We start from the raw sequence: 21,432 nt of genomic DNA, 5'->3' as shown, positions 1-21,432 counted from the left end.
CAGCCAAAAAAAAAAAAAGAGTCAGATCTGAAGAAGCAACTGTTCCTTAAAAGCATCTTACACTGTGGCCTTACGAATTGCAAAATACAAATAAGTACATACTATCTGCAAGACCCATCTACTTCCAGGACCAACAGACATGTAAAATTATGACTGGGTAACAAGCAACAATGGCACTAAAAACATTCCTGTGTCAAATAATAATTCTGTTGATGCACCGATGGCCTTGCAGAAAATGCCCAGGACCAGCTGACAGAGCATGTTAAGAAGAGTAAATATTTTGCACTGAACCTCAATGAATCCACAGACTCAGCCAACGTGGCTCAGCTTCTGTGTTATGTGAGATTTGTCAAAGCAGGTACAACAGCCTAAAAATGTTTATTTTGCAAAGAAAGTCCAACTGAAACACTGGTGAGGAAATATTACAGATCTTCAAATTTGTAGTGGACGAAGGTCTTAAATATGCCACGTCTGTGCGGCAGCCGGGACCAGAAGGAACAGTGAGGTTGCAGCACGAGTAGAGAAGTGGCATCAGCAGCCATTTGGACAGACTGCACGACTCATCGCCAAGCTGTGGCATCAAAGTACACAAAGCCCTCAACATTGTTATAAAAACTGTCAATCTTGTAAAACCCTTGGCACTGAGTATGTTTTAATATGCTGTGCAAAGAGATGGACTCTGACCACACTCAGCTTTTGTTTCACAGTGAAGTCAGAAGGTTTGTCACATGGAAAAGTGTTACAAGGCGTCTTTGAATTGCATGACAAAAGTCAGGATTTTTCTGCTTGGGAAAACAAGCTTTGAAGGTTACATGGGAAGTGTGGACTCCACGATGATGTTAGCTGGTGGACATGATTGGCAAACCTAACATGTCAAGGCAGGAATACAAACATATTAGATATCAAAGAGAAAAATCGGTGGATTAATGAAGACATTTTGTTTCTGGAGATGCCACATTGAAAAATGAGTTACCAAGATGTTTTCACTGTTATCAGACTTTTACGAAAGAAAAAGGTGAAAGTGATCAAAATGTTATTAAAGGCCAAGTATTAAACTAATTTGCTTGGATTGTATTCCCATTTTGGGGAATATTTTCCTGGAGTTTAACATGAACCTTCAGATGCCAACTGTATTTGAAAATCATTCTTGGTAACAGCTGATTCCATTTCAAGATCAAGTATTTTGGCTCAAGAAAATCTTAGAATTACCCAATGATCACACACCAAAGACCAAGTTTTCAAATTTAACAAACCAGGAATTCTGGATTTACATTAAAGGAGAGTAAGATGAACTCAGTGATAAAGCTATGAAGTGCTGCTTCCAGTCACTTCCACTTATCTCTGAGTCTCTCTATTTTCAGCAACAATTTCTGTGAAAGCGAAACTCAGAAATTATTTAAACTTGGAGAACAACTTATATCTGGCACCATTAAGAGATTCAACCAGACACTGCTCTACTGTGCAGTTCGAGACAGGCCTGTTCTGCTCACTAAAATCTTAAAAATGTGTCTGAACATGCCAAACAATTCATATTTTCAAATTATAATTTTAGAAACCGGGATTAGACTGGATTATATAATTAAACTGTATATAGTTGAATAAAGTTGAAAAATCACCACAACTCTAATGTCCCTTGTGAATCTACTGTTCTTGAACACTTGAATCTAATGTCCCGAGTCAGTTAAATAAACAGCATTGGTTCTGGGGAGCTACCACGTTTTAAAATATCTGTATAGGAACTGCAGTACTAAAAAGTTTGGGAACTATTGACCAGTGATTCTCAAACTTTTGTACTGGTGACCCCTTTCACATAGCTAGCCTCTGAGTGCGACCCTCCCCTTAAATATAAAAAAAAATGTTTTAAATTTATAACACTATTATAAATGCTGGAGGCAAAGTGGGGTTTGGGTTCAAGGCTGACAACTCATGACCCACCATGTAAGAACCTCACGACCCCCTGAGGGGTTCCGACCACCAGTTTGAGAACTCCTTAGCTAACGGGCTTGTTCTGGTGCATGAATTGTCATTCAGTCTTTTTTCCGCCCCACAGTTACAGAGGTCGGTAGGTTTCTTGCTCAGAACTGCTCGAGTCAGCTCTGGTACAAGAATCCCTGATGTCCCATGGGGTGTAACACAGAGGCCCCGGTTGGGACCCCTGCTTTCAATCCTCATTAGTTTGAAGAGTCGACTTCTGCTTGAACTTGACCTGCAGTGACCCTTAACTTGGAAAAACCAGTGACCGAGTGCTTCAAGATGTTTGCCCGGGATATGAAAGGCTGACTCGTTCCTTTGCATTTAGCCCCCTCACCTCCCGCCTCTTTTGCTCACTTTAGGGAAACTTGCAGCTCAATCAAATCTTCCTTTGGCTGAGAAGCTGTGGAAAGGACTGAGGTGTGACCTAGCTGAGATTGACAGCTGCCATGCTGGAGAAGGCAATCTGCGTTGGGGCCCTTGACAGCATGCAGCAGCAACGGCTGGCTGCACATGATGGGGGCCCCAGGAATGAGTTTCGGATTCTCCATTCAAAGTGCTAACAACATCCTGCAGAAGCAAGCGGTGGTTGGGAATTAAGAACCATGTGAATAAAGCATGTGCAGGTGTGAGTGGGTGGGTAGGGGAGTTAACTCAGGGTGAGACAATGGAACCACAATCCCAGCCGAGAAGGTGAGACTGGAAGTGAAGATGAAGATTAGTCCGGGAGTCAAGTGGCAGGCTACTTTGCTGTTGGAAATATTAGGAAGGACAACTCTCAATGCTGCCACCCCCATACCAAGAACACCCTGTTTTAAAGCTGTTTCTATCATTGTTGCCAAAACCCCTCTACTCCTCTTGGCACCCGTATAACAATGGGAAAGGGGTGGGAGCAACTGAGTCTCATCACTGACTCCCAAACCTTAAGCCTCACCAAAGAAGTGTGGTGCTGAGCTGGGAGACATCCGCCGGTCTACCCAAGAATGGGGTGCGGCAGGGGCAGATCCTCTAATGACCCCCCATTCTCAGGGGAGATTGAGGATGGCAGGTCAAAAAAAAAACTGGTGATGCTGAATTGCCAACATCTGGTTCCTTCCACCCCTAACTTTGAACTGTTCTTGAAAACTAAAACCATAATGAGCTGGTTGTAGATGAATTGTTTCAGGCCTTCCCAGCACAAACCACGGCTGCAAAGACATCACACTCGGCACATTCATATGACCAGTTCAGTTTCTGCTTGCTAGTCACATCAACAGTGCCAACTTTCTGTAAGTTCCAACACCAGCCTCTGCTCCCACCAAGAATTAGAGATGGGCCCAAGCCAAAGTCTAGATTCATACAGTCCCAAAAGTGGGTTTGTCTGAAAATCTGTATCTGGCTCTGAATCTTGTAACCTGAGCCCATCTCTACTGCTCTCCGGGCACCAGGTTCTGTTCAGTTTAACCCAAAGCAAAATACAGACACTCCATGAAGATTTGGATCTGGCTAGCTAAGATGAGCAACGCAGCCCCACAAAGGGCTTATAAGCACCTACCACAAAGGCAGTCACTGTAACCAGGCAATTGCTGTACTTGTAGCATACAGTTAATGTTGGTCTGGTAGACTCCGTCCCCACCCGACTGCCAAGATGAGATATGTGGGCTAGAATAGATTTCTGAATAAGGTGTGCCCAATTACATGTCTCTGAGCTCGATCCTGGCACCGCAGGCTGATCTTTGGTCCAGGCTGCTGAGGGGCAAGTTAGCAGCATGTGACAGCAAGCAAGCAAACAAGGAGCCAATGATGCATGAGGTGACAGATGAGTTGTGGCGGGGCCGCTGTACCCTTTTCCTGCTTTCTTGCTATTGGGTTCGTGCAGTGCACCAAGTCGAGTGGCAAGGTTCAGGAGAATCCACAGGAGAAAAGAAAGAAGAAAGAGAAGCCTACCTAACAGAATCCAGACACGGCACACTGAACCCCCATCACAACCAAACTGACTGCAGGAGATGAGGTGACTGCAGTGCCCTTGCTTTAAAAAAAAAGTCAACACATGGAAAGAGCCCCTCCCCTTCTTCAGGGCAGATCAAAAGGAGTCCTATCTATACAGGATATAGGTGTCTCCTTCTACAGCAATAAAGAGGCACGATCAGCTGAACACATCCAACATGGTCACTTTCCTGTGTCTGTGAGGACCTCCAGGCTTTGGAGAATCTCAGTCCTTCCCCCTCGTCATCTATTATGAAGCAATGAAACAATGTCAAAACTAAGGCAGTGTCAGTAACATTGCAAGTACGTTTTGTCTAAATACCAAGATCCTTTGTCAAGGGCTGCTTCTGCAGGCAACTTTGTGGTCAGTTTCAACAAGGACAGCTCCAAGCAGCCAACAGGCTTAATTTTAACTTCTGTCCAGAAGGGAAACTGAACAGCTGTTTCCTACACTGGGCCAATTTCTCACGGTTAGTCTGAGATCCGATACCTACAAAGTTCTTCCTACTTCCAGAACAAGCCCTTAAAAAAGGTCTCACATACTGACCTCTTTCCTGCCCCACAGAGATCACTGAACACACATGCTCCAAGGATGCTGCAAAGAAGTAACTGAACATGGCTCTTTCCCCTCCCTGGTCCATTCGGAATTTGAGAAAATATTCCCTGCCCCTTTAACTAAACAAGAGTGTGTTGTGGCTTTTTTGAGGGGATGGAGGGAAGATGAGGGGTGCTTACTCACTCAGCACACTGGCAGGATAAGAACCATACACCAACCCAAGAGGCAGCTTACATTCCACTCCTCACCACTGTTCTCCTCCCCATGATCCCCCACAGGACAGGATCAAGGAGAGTTTCCATAAGTGTCAGCCATGAGCAGGGCCCAAACCAGAAACATCCCTATGTGCTAAACGTGTTTGTAAGCCTCCTCTTGATCCTCTAAACAAGACAATGAAGTATGCCCTCTTGTGGTGAAGTGAAAACATGCCCTAGCATTGGCCCAGAAAGCTACTAAAAGGGAGTTTAATGGGGGAACAACCATCAGGCCAATGAAAGGCTTTGAAAGTACATGGAAAGACAGCTGTAAACTGGGGCAATGAGGAAGAGGACGACTCACATGTGATGAAGTAGTCCTGCTGCCTCTGGAACTCCAGGCCCATGTAGTTGGGGCTGAATTCTTGGAACTTGATGGTGAAGCGGATCTCCTTCTCCGGCCGGTTGCAAGTCACCAGCACATTGGGATCCATGACAGTGCTGCAGGACTCTGCCTGCTCCCGCTTCACCAGGTACAACTTGTAGTATTCATAAGGTCTGGAAAGCTCTGCCTTGGGACAGATAATGTCCAGCTTGTCCCCGATCTCTGGGTAGATGACCAGCCCTTTACCCGCCATGAATCTAGAGAGGAGAGAGAGTAAGAGATTAGATTCATGTGCCCTATTTGGATGCAGATGAGCAGGGAAGCTCCACATTGTGCACCAGGGCAGCGACAAGTTTCTGCTTGGCTGGGGCAATATTCACAAATTTCATCCTGACCAGAACTGTGTCCCCCTCCCTCCTGGAGGGAAACCTAGTACTTTCCCCAGGTGGAACTCCCACCATTTCCATGCCACAAAACATTTTTTATGTTGAAACATGTTTTCCTTCTCATGACAAATGCCAGCAGTGAGGATGGAAAGTGCCATTGTCTGAAGGTTCCCTTTCAGCCCCACGTTCAGACACTTATCCCCTATGCCAGGGTCACAGCCAGTTTGCTGCCTACAGTACATTACCCAGGGCTCGGTTCAGTCCATTTTTAAATGGAGACTCAGGCGACAGTCCCTCATTCTCCTCACTCTAACCTTCCTGAACAGTTAAGTCTCACACAGGTGCCAGGGAGAAGTCTCAATCTCTCACCACGCCCCAATCTGGAAGTGCCACAATATGGTTAGCCTATGAGAGAACTACGTTGTTGCTGCTGGGACCACTTACTCTCTTCATGGACTAGAGTACCGTGAAGACAGTTCTCCTTGCACCCAGGAACGGAACACAGAGGGAAGTGAAGGGAAGAGTACCTTGTCCAGATTTCCATGACTGGGAAGGTGAGGTTCTGCCACTGGGTTTCATTTAGAAAAGGAGGATTAACTGGGAGCATGAGAACTGGTGAGTGTGGAGAGATCCCTCCCACACCCTCACCACCAACGGAATTGCTGAATAGGAAAGGGAAGAAGAGCTCTATTTCAGCAGGGTGCCTCCTGCCAACACAGCAGTTGCCTCGAAGTCCTAAACTTGGCAATATGCCCAAGGGAGGACTGGACAGAAAATGGCAAGGAGGGGTAAAAAAAAAAAAAAAAAAAAAAATCTATTCAGGGCTGGAAGGCAGGCCATTACTAAGCAAAAGGAAGGAAGGCAATGTGGCTAACACTTAGGCTCCATTATTACAGGGCAATTACTCAGCTGAATTTTAAACAACAGCAATTAGAGAACTGGGGCAGCAGAGAGGGGAAGGGCAAAACATCTACCTAGCATAAACAGCATAATCTCTTCTTGATGGAAGATAACCAAAAATTCTCTCTGCTGTGCAGCCATGGCTCCCTTGATGCAATATGGGTGCTTTGAGAATTGGATAGAGCTCCCAGATGGGCTACACCTCCATTCATTTCTCCCGCCCCTCCCAGATGTAATCAAATCCCTTCCCCCAACAAATTGCTAACCAGAAGACATCACTCTGAGGATATGCCCAGCAGATTTTATTGTCCCCTCCTCCATACCAAAGAGATTTGCACAACTCAAAACTATAGGCATCAAAGAAACAAGATCAGACATACAAGATCAACCTGCTCTGTGGCTCTCATACAAGTCTTAGCAAGAAGCCAAAGGGCTGAAGCCAGAGCCAGCAGCCTGGGCTTCAAAATTCCCATCACATGAGCTCCACAGAGAGGATTGACAGCCCAAGCTCAGAGGAGGCCGGCAGGAAAGGTGGAGTCTGAGCCCACATACTTTTGGCAAAGATTCCAAGTTACATTCCAGCTGCAGTTAAGGCAAAAGACAGCCAAAACTGATCTCACCTGCATCAATTGCTTCAGAGATTGGAGTAGCCCTGATTCTAATTGCCATTGCCCTCCCCCCATACCTCAACTAGCCCAACAAGACAGGGTGAGGCTATGGGGCAGCAGGAACATTTACTTTTGATAAGAGCCACTCCCTGTTCTAGAATTTGATTCAGATATAGTATTTGCATGCTATCTGGTGTAGCATATCTGCTCAAACTCTTCCCAGCAGCCAGAGCTCAGCAGCAGCTGGAACTTAACTCAGTAGCTAACAAGCTCTCAATGCTTAACTACAGGGCAACCATCAGGCACATGGGAAGTCAGTCACCCTCTGGAACTCTGACTGAGCAAGTTATCTCACCTGTCCGATTCCAATACCAATAGCACATATCAGTTTAGCTGATGCACTTTTACCATGTAAGCTGTGGGGAAGTAATGAAATTTAATAAAAGCCATGACTCCTAGACCAAAAGATACACAGTAACCTTAAAAGGTCATGAAACTTAACCCCTAAGTGACTGAGCTCTGTCACTGTAAACTGCAAATACAGAGAAGAAAAGAAGGTGGGAAAATGACTATTGCACTAGAGTTTCCAGTGCCTCACAAGGCATGAAGTGAATGATGCAGCTGTGTTCCAACTCAACAGAGCTGCTGGCATGTAAACTAGATCTGGCCCTCAAAGGGGTCACCTCACAGCTATGCCACTTGTCCGCTAGCCAGAATGCTTTTTCCAAGGTACTGCAAGTGATAAAGGCTTCCCCACCCATCATCTGAGCTTTGATGCAATCCCCTGAACATGCTTACATCTTGTACAGAACTGCCCCCTCTTTATCCACCCTGTGACAAGCCACAGGTGTGCACATCTGGTCCAACAAGTAAACACTTGTACACACACAGGTTTCCACCCTAACAGGAAGCAGGATCTAACCTCCACCTCTCCAAAGCTCGTCTGACTCACACATTTTCTGGTGAGATAACTCCAAATTCCCGGCTTCAGCCTCTGCTGGCTCCTTCCTAACCAAAAGATTCCAAATAGGAAGCTACAGACAAAGCAAAGCAGATGTCTTGAGGTTTTGGGGCAAAGGAGGAAGAATGCTACACATTTCCCACCTCAGTGGGATCCCAGCATAACTTTATCCAGAGGGGTCTTTGCAATGATACAAAGCCCCTCAACAATACCCTATATACCCAAATGACACCATGCAATAACTGTATAATTATGATTAAGGTGTAACAGGGTGTGGTCTCAAAGAAGATTAAACGGAGTTATCAAGACATTACACAGTATATACCTGAACACTTAAGATTTTCAGCTTTCAGAGCTAGATCCAGATCCACCACTTTGCTCTAGCTCAGGGGTGCTAGAGGGCCACATCTGGGAATAGAAATTGTATGGCGGGCCATGAATACTCACAAAATTGGAGTTGGGGTGCAGGAGGGAGTAAGGGCTCCGGTTGGGGGTGCAGGCTCCAGGGTGGGACCAGAAATGAAGAGTTCAGGGTGTGGGAGAGAGCTCTGGGCTGGGGTGCAGGGGGAGGCGGGGTAGGGTGAGGTCTCCAGCTGGGAATGAGGGGTTTGGGATGCAGGAGGGTGCTCCAGGCTGGGATCGAGGGGTTTGGAGGGCAGGAGGGGGATCAGGGGGTTGGGGCATGGGGAGAGGCTCAGGGGTGCAGACTCCAGGCAGCGCCTACCTCAAGCGGCTCCCAAAAGCAGCATGTCCCTTCTCTGGCTCCTACGCAGAGGCACGGCCAGGAGGTTCTGCACATGGCCCTGTCCGCAGGCTCCATCCCTGCAGCTCCCATTGGCCACAGTTCCCGGGCAATGGGAGATTCAGGGGCAGCGCTTGGGGTGGGGGCAGCGTCCCCTAGCTACACCTATGCATAGGAGCTGGAGGGGGGCCATGTCGCTGCCGGGAGACACATGCAGTGCGCCCCGACCCTGCTCCTCAGCTGGAGCGCAAGAGCAGAGCAAGCCCCAGCGGGAGCTCGAGGGCCCAATTAAAACAGCTAGCAGGCCGGATCTGGCCCACAGGCCATAGTTTGCCCACTTCTGCTCTAGCTACTTTATTTCACTCAAGTAATGTAAATCAGCCAAATTGTAGTGGCCACAGAAACTGGGTTTACATCTGCTTTGCAGCATCAGACTGCCACCAAGCTGCCCGTGTGTATACCCGTTTTGCCTCATGTCCTGTCCCGCCCATTCCTGTATACACATGCATTCACTTTTCTTCTCCTTCCCGCCCCCATCATACTTCCCCAAAGCTTTGACGAGTAGATCTGGCACAAAAGGTATTTTTTTCAAAATTAAATAAGTAGGAATAATGGGAATTTGTTGACTTTTTCATAACCGTTCTCTCTCAAACAAAAACGGACAAAATCTTCAGAGAAATTCATGAAGAACTGAATACTTTCAAAATGGCTGCCAACTTCCATTGTTCTCAAAAAAACTGAAACCACAGGTTGCCATCAGTTAAGATGCCCTTTTCCAAAACGGCCACCAACTCTTATTGTTCCAGTAGCAGTTCCCCAAGTTGCTTTCAGGGAAGATTGCAGCTCCTAATCTATAACAAGGCAGAGAAAAACAGGCAACCTGTGGGAACTACATTTGTTAAGGGTAGCTTGTAGTCTCCATTCTGTTGAGAATAACAAATGGTAGACCTTTTGGAAGAGGTCAGTTCTTTATGGAATTCTCTGAAATAAAGTTATTCTTCATGTTCTGCTGAAGTTTTTCAGTTGTGAACAGCAGAAAAAAAATGTACTATTAGTCCTAAAGAAATTCTTCATATGTGGCCTATACATAACATGGTAGTGACATTTAACCATGATGCATATGAAGAGTGCATTATTCTAGTAAGCTCACTTGGGGCGGAATCTGACAGCCGGTGCCCAGTCTCTTGAATGACCCATTTATAAATTAATCTGATCTAAAACTAACGACCAGATCTACTCGTAAATTAACAGAAAATTCATTCTGTGCCCTAAGAGCATGTGCTGTAACCTCAGGAGGATCTGCTGTATTTTTCATACATAAAGACTGAGTTCATTTCGTTAAAATGCACAACTCAATTCAACCTTAACTATGAAGCCATGACATGCACCTCCATAATAAAGCTCTTTGGGATGCAGGTAGTATGTACTAGGGTAAAGTAGATTAAACCATGGAAGACAGACACCTCAGAAAACAGTAAAAGTGGCAAAGCATTGGGTAGAAGGGTAGCAAGGAGAGTACAGATCAGTTGCTTGAAGTGCTAATCTACCTACCCATCCAGGATATGGCTCAAATGACACCAACCAGTACAGACTAGCTCTGGCAATATGACTGGGCCCACCTTATGGCCCCATGGAAAAATCAAAGATCTGGATTGTGATCTACAAACGTCTCCTCTCCACATGGTTACACTCTTTTGTGACATTTGAATTGGAAGGACCTGGGAGAAGACAACAAGCATGGAAAGCCTAAGAGCACCCTCTGGCTGCCTATCCATGCTGATGCACATTAGTGCTATCAGCCAATTGGAGAACAGTCTGGTATGTCAGCAAAGTCAGAGCAGAAAACAGGGTTCTCAGTGAGAGTGGGCCCAGCACAGAGACCCAATATTTTTTAATCCAGTTTCCCAAAACACGGCAGCTTTTAACTCTATCTTCCCGTATTTAGAATTTGCAAGCACTCTCCATTAGACTTAACAGAGAAGTCTTAAATTAGCTGACAGCTTTCCCTGCTTTGAATTACTACCTTTGGATCCCCCAAACTAACCGAAGGGCAAAAGCCAGGCACTGCCACATGCAACTGCAGCACCAAGGAGACCCAGGAGCTTGGTAGGCCCCTCACAAACAAAACTGGCAGTGAATCGGTGAGAGATGGCCTGGAATCCAATAACCCCAGCCAATGATACCGAAGAACACTTGTAGTCTTAACCCTTTCACTGCTAATCCTTCAGTGCACCTGCTGAGCTGCTGCATTCCTTAAACAGCCCATGGAAACCAATGAACAGGCCAGCCCAGCAGGCAATTTCAGTTATTCTTGTTTTGAGGTAGAGTGCACACACAAAAACACACACACCTGTTGCCAGCAGCCATCCAAGGGACCAGGACTAGCAAAACAAAAGTCAGTTGCCTAAAAGAGGCTGGCCTAACAAAGTTATATTGGAAACTATAGAATTCTTTAAAGAGAGGCCTTCTAAGGAGATTTCCTATTGAAAGTGAGGCCTTTACTGTAGTTCTTACTAACATACAGCATCTTTCATCTCAAGACACTTAAAGGTACATATCCCCATTTTGCAGATGGGGAAACAGGCTCAGAGATTAAGTGTGATTACCCTAGCTTTAGCAGAAGATCTATATTCATTCATCCCTGCAACAAAAAGGAGTTATAGAAAAATGGGGAAGGACAGACGCAGAGTGGTATTAGGCAGGATCTGTTAGCCACCCATCAAATTTCAAGGTAGTGAAGAGAACGGCAGACACTGATTACCCACTACATGCAATCCCTTTACAAGAAGGGGTGGTTTCTTGACGCAGGATCCCCCTGATCAGAGAGCCTCTTTGTACCATGACCAGATGGATATTCTGACCAATCAAGCAAATTAAAGCAGAATCCAGAGAAGACTGAAGCATGTCCTCAGCTACAGTCCCCGCTCCTCCTCTCTTGGCTCTCCTTCACACAGCAAAGGACCAGCGTAAATCCTCTCATTCCATTCACAATTTACTTCCCCCCTTAATTTCCCCACAACCTCCCAAATCACACTACCCCCTTTGAGGCAGTCTGTGGTACTACAACTTGGGATGCAGAAATGCAGCAGGAACCAGGCTGGGGTGGGCAAACACTGGTGTAGAGCAGTCTCCTGTTAAGTGTGTTCTGGGAGTGACTGTCAACTCTAAAGGCATGCAGTTACCAACAGCCTCCCTACAGGTCCCACCAGATTTGGTTCCATAAACCAGACTTAAAGCAAATGCTGGCTTCTAGGCCAGCTCTACTGTGAAGAGAGGGTGCAGAAATAACGTAGTTGTTTTGCTTGGCTTTCAGGGGGCCAGTATACTTCAGAGGAAGCAAACATTTATAGAGAAATGTAAAAGTACAGGGTGCTGCACAAAAATCTCTGCCCTGAGGGACTAACAGTTTGAGGGCACCAGCTAGAACAATTCCCGTTACTACAAAAAGAGGAAAACACTCAACTGATGCAAATCACAAAACTTATGCTTCGCATGGCTAGATCTCCTTTCATTTGAAAAATGAAGTCCTTTATGAACTTGGAGCCTCACAACCACAAGAGATGGTTAAATAAGTCCCTCATCTGCCCCCAACTACCAGTTTTTTTGTGATTGGAGTATTAGGCAATGGGCCAGATTGTTCGCTGTCAGATAGCTGCTCAGTGTGGGACCCCATTCCACTGCAGTTTATGCCACAAAGGCTGGTACATCATTGATAATAAAACCTTCCCAGTTGCCCTTAGCACCACACTGAAGATCCACCCCTCAACTCTCACATCCGGGATTCCCTTGAAGCTCCTCTCCCAGCCCAGCCTTCTCACCACACCACAAGAGGGAGGTAGGGAGGATGTCTAGTTTTAATTTTGCCGTCAGGTAATGGAGTTAGTCATTAACTGAAGATAGCACAGACTGAGACAGCTACTGAAGACCTTTTCTTGGTTGTGGGAAAGATGGGGCAAGTCATTTCAGTTCAAAAAATCTTTACTGGCACAGCAAGCTGCACAAGTTTTCAAAAACACATCAGGATGGGAGTATTCATGGTATTTATTTGCATTGTTAGCAGGAGGACTGATTACTCTAAGGCCCTGGAGTTGATTTTTGGATAGAACTCCTGTTACTGCCCTCCACCCTGAGACCCACAAAGCCTCTCCCGTGCTGGGCCACTGAAAGCCTCAGTATGCCAGCCAGCTGGCCCTCAATGGCCAGAGTACAAAGGCAGGTTTCGCTGTGGTTCTTCTTGCAGGGCACATACAGAAGTCTGTTTGCTGAGTGAATTCCTTGCTCTGCAGGTTCCTTGGGAGCTATCAGGTGGCAGCATCCAATTTCCTCATTGTTTCGGGAGGTGTTTTCTGATGGGAAAGGTGAAAAGGGTATTTGTGAGGCTTGTAAACCGATTCCTCAGAGTTGGGTAAACAAGGAGAGCTCTGTTGGCAGCAGGCCTCAGGGAGTCAGAAAGATGCCCGAGCTGAGAAACTAAATTAAAGAGCAGTCCCCTCTCTGGGAGAGAGGGGCCTCAGTGGCCCCCCAGAAATAGAGCCTCAAAATGAAAGGCTTCCATTGCAACCAGACAGGGCTGCATAGGCCAGTCAGCATGGCAGATGGGCAGGAGGAGACCAGTCAATACTTTCTGCCTGGCTCAGGAGACACCAATACCTCTGACAAGTGCACTCACCAATGCAGGGTTAATCCAGGCTCTCTATACAGAGTTTTAAAGATTCAAAAGGCTTAAGTGGAACCTGACCTTATGGCATGAGTACCATAAATGGCCTGTTAATCCTCTGGCTCCACTAGTGCCCAGTATAGACGGTGCTGTGAGTATTCTAACGCCACTAATATAATTCGACTGAAGAGGGTTGGGTGGTGAAAGGATATTCCCCCGAAACATGCTGCTGGAGTTTGTAGCCAGATTTAAATAGTAGCTTGCCCCTTGGTCCTAGCATGATGCATCTGAGCATGGATTTAAAACAGCAGTCACCCACCACAGTGAATTCATGAAGTGGAAGACTAAGATGGACCGCAGACTGTCCATTGCCCTCACCTGAAAATCCTAGGGAATGGTTTGGGACATATGCCAATCCAAGTGTGATAGATAATCCCTGCTTAGTTCTCCAAAGGAGGAGACAGGGAATCCTGGTGCACAGAGAGAGGCTGGTGGAAACTGTCCGGCACAGCCATGTGGGAGAGAGTCAAGGGTAAGTATGCTCTTGCGCAAGGGGCCAGAGCAAATTATGGAGGTGGCACTCTTTAGCATGTGAGAAACATGCCCAAGAGTGATCACCACCTCTCCAACTCAAGCAGACCATAGCAGCAAGCATGACTGAGCAGATGTGGGTCCATCCAATTCACTGGTGGGATCAGCTATCCAACTACATCAGAGCAAATCTCAGACAGCATAGCTCCTAACACGAGCTCAGAACCTGGACCCTACCCAGCAGGTGCCTCCAAGCACAGCCCTGCTTCCTCTGTCCCAGGACAGGGAAAGTTAGTTGGTGGATACAGTCAGCTATTTTCCAGCCTTGCTGCAAACAGATCAGTTGTCTCCCTCTGGAAGAAATAATCTGTTCCTTCAGCCACAAGGCTTACTGCAGCCATAGCTCAAGCACAGACTGCAGGAAGCTGAAACAGGAACAGCAAGCTAGAACAGAATGTGTGAACACGGGGGCCCCCTGTCTCCAAACCCCTGCTTGGGCCAGCCTTGAGTCCCTACATTTGAAATGCTAGAGGCTGCCATGGCACTTGGCATATATCCAGACCAGGAGCCAGCCACACAATAACCTGAGTTCTTAAGCACTAAAAGAATCAAGCCCAGCTAACATGAATGAGTTCTCAGAAAAGACTTGGAAGTGATCGGTGCAAGCAGCACTATTCTGTCTGTTGCCTGGAACTTGACTTAACAAGGGTTAAACAAAGCAGAAAGGAGCTAAGAATCAAACTAAGATAATAGGTTTGCTTAACCCCAGAGCTAACTAAGGAATCTGCAGAGTGAGTGAGTCCTTCCCCCACACCCAGACCCCTTTTTATTTGGTATGGTCATGTCTAGACTACGAACACACTACACTTTTTTAACATGACCTAGTCAGCATGTTTTAAATAGTGTTTTTAAACACTTGTGTAGCACAAAAAGGATACCTCATCTTTAGAAAAATGCCAACTGATCAGGGAATCAGCCCTCAGAGGGATCCCAGAGTGACCATAACAACTAACCTGTGTTTAATTTTAACACACACATCGTTCTTGAGCTCTTTGGGGCTGGAACCTGTTTTTTTACAGGTCTGAAATGCAGGGCACATTCACGGATAGTATATGTATTCCCACATTTGCACTTCTCTGAAGAAAACAGATCAGCATTTAAATATACGTCTCCTTGTATAAACTGCCACACAGTTCAAACTCTGGCATGCACAGAAGATGATATATGGTCTTCTAATTTCTTCAAAGAAATCCCAAACCAGTAGTATATCACCAAAGGATATCTACTTTTAGTTCTTGTACATATGTGCAGTTAAGGCTGCATGGTAGTTTAGGAAGTCTTGGGTGTTAATGTGTTGTGGAAGGAGGATAGTCGTAAGAGTGAATATGTTTTATGTCGCTGTAGGCAGAGAGAAGTGTGAGGCTGTTAATAACTGTATCTGCTAGCTTTTTAATGTAGAGACTATAAACCGAAGTGAACAAGCAAACAGGTCTTATAAAGAACAACAATGTAGTGGAAAAAAACCAGCAGCTGAAGCAGGTGTTCAACTCTGAAGAAATGCTGACGTTAGATTGAACACAGTCATTGCAACTTGGTGAATCTGCTGTCATGTGTAAGAGACCGGATATTACCAAGGAAAGAATGTTGTCATGAGTTAACCAAAGCTTTCAAATTGGCAATGCTGAAATCAACATTAGAGAGAATGAAGCCACTGGAATTTGACAAATCTGCTGCAATGTACAGACACAGGTCAATGCCTAGCAATCAGTGTCATCATATCATTAATGTGGTGCTTTCAAATTGGCACAGCTCAAATCAGTTATGAAATAGTCTTCCCTCATTCAAATTCCAAAAAAGAAATGTAACTACTAAATATCTACATACTAAACTGGAAGTTCAGTGCAGGATCGCTACGTGTATTTATTTTTGCAAAAGGGTTCTGAAAAAAGTGAAATGCTAGAGACCCAATTTAAAAAACCATCTGTTCTTATATCCAAAATATTTGTAAAATACATTACTCCACTACAACCTCCAGCTTCATAGAAAATTAAAAGCCGTCCTGCACTATTTTGCAGGCTTTTTTTTTTCCTAGAATAAATCATTTAGCAATTATTTTTATTATTTTCTCCTGTTAAAAACAATTAACAGATACAACCATAACAACTGTGGCTTTGCTATTACTCCACCATAAATTCCCCACCTCTAGAATCACTCCCTGCTTCCCCAAGCTCACAACCACTGGCTACAGGAAACTTCAGTGTTCTTCACTTCCTCCCTACTGAGGGAGGAATCCTCCAGAATCTGCATACATTGTGAGACCGTTCCTTTTTCCAGAGGACATGGGCTCCCCCTGGAGCCCACAACTGCTGCTCAGCTCTATACAATGCAGTCATCGCAACCTTGGCAAGCATATTTATTCAGGCCTACTAAAATCAAGGGGCTAGTATCAGCAGATTGTGGTACATCAGATTAGGCAGTAGCACAGTCAAGTAGAGACTGGGAATGACAGCCCTGGCAAAAAACAAAAAAACAAACAAAAAAAACCAACCCACCAGCATAAACAGACTTAGACCAAACCAGAGGGGAATGATGGGGCCAGAGGGTCCTTTTGTCACCCATAGTAACCTGCAGTTTGGTTTGTGACACCCAAGTTCCTTCTTTACGGAGAAAGTCACAAATTAACCAAAATCCGAAGTACCAAGCTAAATGGAAAGCCCTGCCCATCTGCCTCACCTATTTTGAAGAATTACAAGGTGCATCAGTTCTGCTCACAAGGACAAGTTTACAAGGTGGTTCCCCAGTAAGGCCTACAAGATACCCTTACTTTGAAGGCCCCTCAATGGAGCTAACAGCTTTTGTCATATCATAAGTCTCCCACCATCCCTTATGCCTCAAAAGGGCCAATAAACTAGGACACAGGAATTCATACAGAATCAGACTAATAGTCCATCTTAGTCCAGTATCCTGGATGTCAATGTCCTGTATCAGATGTTTTAGAGAAACATGCAAGAAACACCAGAGTGGAATCTTAAACTCTTCAACTCAATGATATCCTGTGGAAGTGAGTTCCACAAGATAATTATGCATCATGTAAAAAAAATCTTAATCAGTTTTACCTCTGCTGCCTTTTTATTTGTTAGACTGAGCTGTTCATTATGAGAAATAGTAAATAGCAGCACCCGATTCACCATCTCTATACCATTTATTAGTTCATATATTTCTGTCACGTTCCCTTTTCTCATTTATCTGCTTTCTAAACAGCACTTTTCCCTCTAACCTGAGAGCATCTAGTTACTTTCATTGTCTTTCTATAGACCTTTTCTATTTCTGCTATGTTATCCTTTTTGAGATACAGTACGAGGTAATCAGAACTGAACACAGTATTTAAGAGGAGCCGCTCTTAAAAAATACTATCTTGTTTGCTCTTTGGCCTCAGTGGCCCAGAGGAGATTTTTTTCTGAGCTATTCACAATGCCATCTAGGTTTTTTTCCCCAGAGTGGCTGCAACTGTTCTTTCCAACATGCATTACATTGCACTTGTCTACAATGTATTTCATCTGCTGCAGTATTGTGCAATCACCTCATTTTGCTAGGGCCTTGCAAACTTGTGTTCACAAACCTGTCTTGACAGCCTTAAGCTGTTTAGGGATAACTCTGAATTTTACCACCTCAGTGGTCACCCTCTCTCACAGATCACAAACATTAACTTAACACCACACAACAGTGGAGCACCCTAAGTGTTAACCTCCTTCCATTCTGAACTCTGACTATAACTTCTTGTTTTCATCTCTTACCCAGTTCTATATCCATTACAGAACATCACTTCTCACCCAATGACTAGTTAATTCCGCCAGTAAGTTTTTGGGAGGAAATCTATCACTGGCTTTTAAAATCCAAACAGATTCTGTCCAGCAGTTCTGCTTTACCCATTAGTTTGCTGACTCCCTGAAAGAATTCTAATAGACTGAAGGGGCACAATTTTCCTTAACAGAAGCTGTGATGCCTTGTCCCTATTGTAACTGATTTTATCAAATAGTTTACCCAGTTCTGAAGTAAGACTAACTGGTCTGTAATTCTCAGAATCATTCCAAATGCCTTTAACAATAAGCACAGTATTGGCTATCCTCCAATCCTCTGATTTTAATGATAGATTACATCTTGTTAGCTGCTCAGCCACTTTACTTTAAATGCCTTCAAAATTCTTGGATGAATACCATCTGCTCCTTCTGACTTATTGCAGTTTAACCCATGAGTTTGTTCCAGTACATTTTTATACACATATACACAAACACCTCTGTTTGACTGTCTCTCATCTTTATTATCTGCAAAGCGCTGGTCCAGGATAGGCAGCCTCCCCAGCATCCTTTTTTATGAAGACTGATATAGCGTCTCTATACCATCACTCTTCCAACTGCTCCCTTTACTCCCTGATCAGCCAAAAGGTCTCACAGGCTTTCCACTTCTGATGTACTCAAGGAATGTGTGTCTATGACTACTTAGTCTTCAAATTTCCTCTTACTACTTTTACTCCAGCCTATGTTTTGCCTGCCCTTATTCCTGTCTTTTGCTGTCACTTAGGATGGATTTCTACTTTCTGAAGGATGACTTTTTGGCTTAAATTAATTCTTTTATATTGTCATTTAGCCATGCTGTTTTTCTTTGCTTTGCCCTCCTGTTTCCTTTTTTGTCTAGGGGAAAGTTTTGCCTCCAAGATGCTTACATTACTGTATGGTTTTGAGGCCTCTATGCTAATTCCAAAATTTTGATTACTTAACTTTTACTGTTAAATTCTTTTTAGCCAGCTTCCTCGTTTCCTTGGTTATTTTGTCACTACCATACCAAAATTGGGAACTTCCATCCATCCCCTCCCACAAAAGAAGTTAACATCCTCACAAACCCCAAATTACAGCTACCCAGCAGGTGACCATGTGCATGTAGCAAGCTCATGAATATTAATCAGCCCTATTAGCATAACCACATGGCCTTGGGAATGTAACCCTAAAAGGAAAATGTGTGATGGCTGGAGGGGGAGGGATACAGACTCAAACAGATGCCTTCAGCTTGTCTAATCTTTTCATGTCCAAGGGAGGAGAATCCCCACACACCGTATTTCATGCCATACTGTATAGAGCACTTTAAATATGTCATCTCTTTACACGCTTTGCTCCAAGTCCACCACCACAATACCACCTTATTTGCATACAAAAGGTGGCTCAAAGGAAAGCTTCCACTCCTCCCCCATTCCCTAGATCCCACCCTGGAGCCCATTTTAGAAGCTATGCCTCCTGGATTTTATGTTCATCTTGATAAACAGCTAATCTGAGCAGCAGATGTCAATAAACACAGAATGTAAACGTCACGTGCCAGGCACTTCTCAATGCAGGGTGATTTAGAGAGACATGAGATCCAGGGAGCTCAGCCAGGCCTAGGCTCCATTGACAGGACCTGCTTTCCACAGCTACAAGAGAAGAGGTAGACATGCTGAAACGAGGGAGGGAAGATTCTGTAAAAGCACCATGCAGCGGACAAAGAATGCAGCACACAAAGATGTGAGATAAAAAGAGTCTTTGAATAGCTGCTGACAGTGAGGCAATAAGCTCTCGAGGGAGATTCGTACTGCTAGAGAGCACCACATCCCTAATTCGTTATATGGGGCAGTATGGTCTAGTTGAGAGCATGTTAGCAGGTAGAAAAATATAGCTTCTACTCACACATCTCTCACTGGCTCACTATGTGACTTTCAGCAAATCATTTTAGCACACCCTGTGTCAATTTCTCCCTCTGAGAGATGAGGATAATTCTTATCCCCATTTCTAAGGCACTGAGATGCTCAGGTGAAGAGTGCTATAAATGTCCAATGTTTCATCATGTAGAAAACACCCAGCTGTTCACAAGGAGTAGCTGCGCCTTTTATGCTCTCTGTGAAAGTACCGAGCTGGCACACAAGCCTGGAGAGAAGAACTTGGACAGAGAAGCCATTGATTTGTGATAAGATGTGAAGAGTTATTTGGGCAAGAATCCAGGCTCTCACTCTTCATCAGGAAAGATCAATTTCATTATACATAAACCACTCTGAGAGCTAGCCTCCATTTCTCCACCTAGAATGTTTCCAGGAGAGGAGATTCCACAGCCTCCCTGAGGTGCTTGTTCTGCTGCCCCATGTTCTTCATGGAGTTTGAAAGTACTCCTTAATATCGAACCTGAACTCTTCCAGAGGAAGAATGAAAATGCCCCACCCACCCCAGCCACTTATAACATCCCTCCCGCATGTTTGCAAATAGAGAAGAGCATGGGAGGATAAACTGGGCATCTAGAGCTAGAGTAACAGCCATTGGCAGCAAAAGCCTTAAAACAATGAAGTAACCCCTGTTAGTGGAGGCATAGAGCACTTATGCTGTGTTATTCCAAAAACTGAAAGGATGACAGTCCAGCTCATGGTCTGTCAGCACCAACATTCCTGAGAGAGACCAGCCTGCTCTCTTGTACCCCTGACAACTTCCCCAATCAGAAAGCCTAATGGGAGAGGCTGCCAGTGTTTGGAGTGGTGGAATAATCTAATAAGGCCCAAGTGACCAGGCCTTTCCTCACTGCAGGGAGAACTCCCTTTAATTAAATTATGTAAAATCCTACCAGGTGCTGCACCATGGGGAGATGCTCTGAGAAGGCCCCTCCTCTCCTAGCACCCCCAATGGAAGCAAGCCCACATCAATTGCCAGGGGTTAAAGGCCCCTATTAATAAAGTCTGAGAGATAAGCAGCAACTTGAGGGCTTTTGTTGGCTGCCCTCTTCACTCCTTCCACTCGACCCGTCCCCCTCCCAGACACACTTTAAGGGAATTTTTTTCACATTTCAGGTTTAATGAGGCCCATTCAAGCCTCCCAAAGACAAAAGGCCCTTCTCGTTTCTAAATGGATTTACACAACGCATCAGTGAGGCATAAACGGTTGTCATGGTAACCTCAGCTCCCCCAAAGCAGTCCCCTTCCTCTCTCCTGTGCTTAACACAGAACAGTTGAGAATTGAGAAGCCACCTCCACAGATAAAGTCCATGGTCACGGTTAGCTCCAATCCCCTGAACTCTCAGCCCCATCCTCCTTCAACAGCTGCCATTTTGTATCTCCATTGCTCCAACACTCTCCCATTGTGTTAGGTATGGCTTTTACATTCCAATCAGTTGGGGAAAAAACAAAAAAGTTAAACCCCATTAACACCCCCTCTCTCTCCTGGTGCCAAGAGAGACAGGAAAGAGGATGTGAAGCCCACAGCTAAAAAGGAAATAAGCTACTGATACTCCATGCAATGGAGCTATGGGAGAGCTCCCCTCAGCCTGTACAAGAAATGCTAAGAGCACACACACAGACAGATGGAAGTTCAAACCCAGTCTGTGGGTGTAAACTACAGTTGGAGTTACCACCACCTCCCTAGAAAGGGTTCCCTTTGCAGACAATTCCTCTATATTCCAAAGGGTCTATTGCTCCCTTTTGTTCTTTAGCACCAGCAGTATATTGTGATGAACATGGGCTCAGTTTCTCAAGAGTTCAGTTACTACGGTTGTTTATCCTTCCTCTAAGATCACA

At 45.0% G+C, this 21,432-nt stretch overlaps 1 protein-coding gene across 1 annotated transcript in view; it reads right to left on the bottom strand.

Moving 5' to 3' along the window:
* Window positions 1–21,432, bottom strand: part of EFNB1 (ephrin B1) — a 134,877-nt gene that overhangs the window by 48,994 nt on the left and 64,451 nt on the right. The window contains exon 2 of the mRNA XM_084639378.1: window positions 5,051–5,328. Within this exon, the coding sequence (XP_084495504.1) occupies window positions 5,051–5,328 (278 nt within the window). The remainder of the gene's footprint in view (window positions 1–5,050; window positions 5,329–21,432) is intronic.

The sequence above is a fragment of the Lepidochelys olivacea genome (genome assembly GCF_965140295.1).
Source record: "Lepidochelys olivacea isolate rLepOli2 genome assembly, chromosome: 9".
Taxonomy (NCBI): Eukaryota; Metazoa; Chordata; order Testudines; family Cheloniidae; genus Lepidochelys; species Lepidochelys olivacea.
Note: the sequence above shows the minus strand (reverse complement) of the source record. Positions and strands in the feature narration are given on the sequence as shown.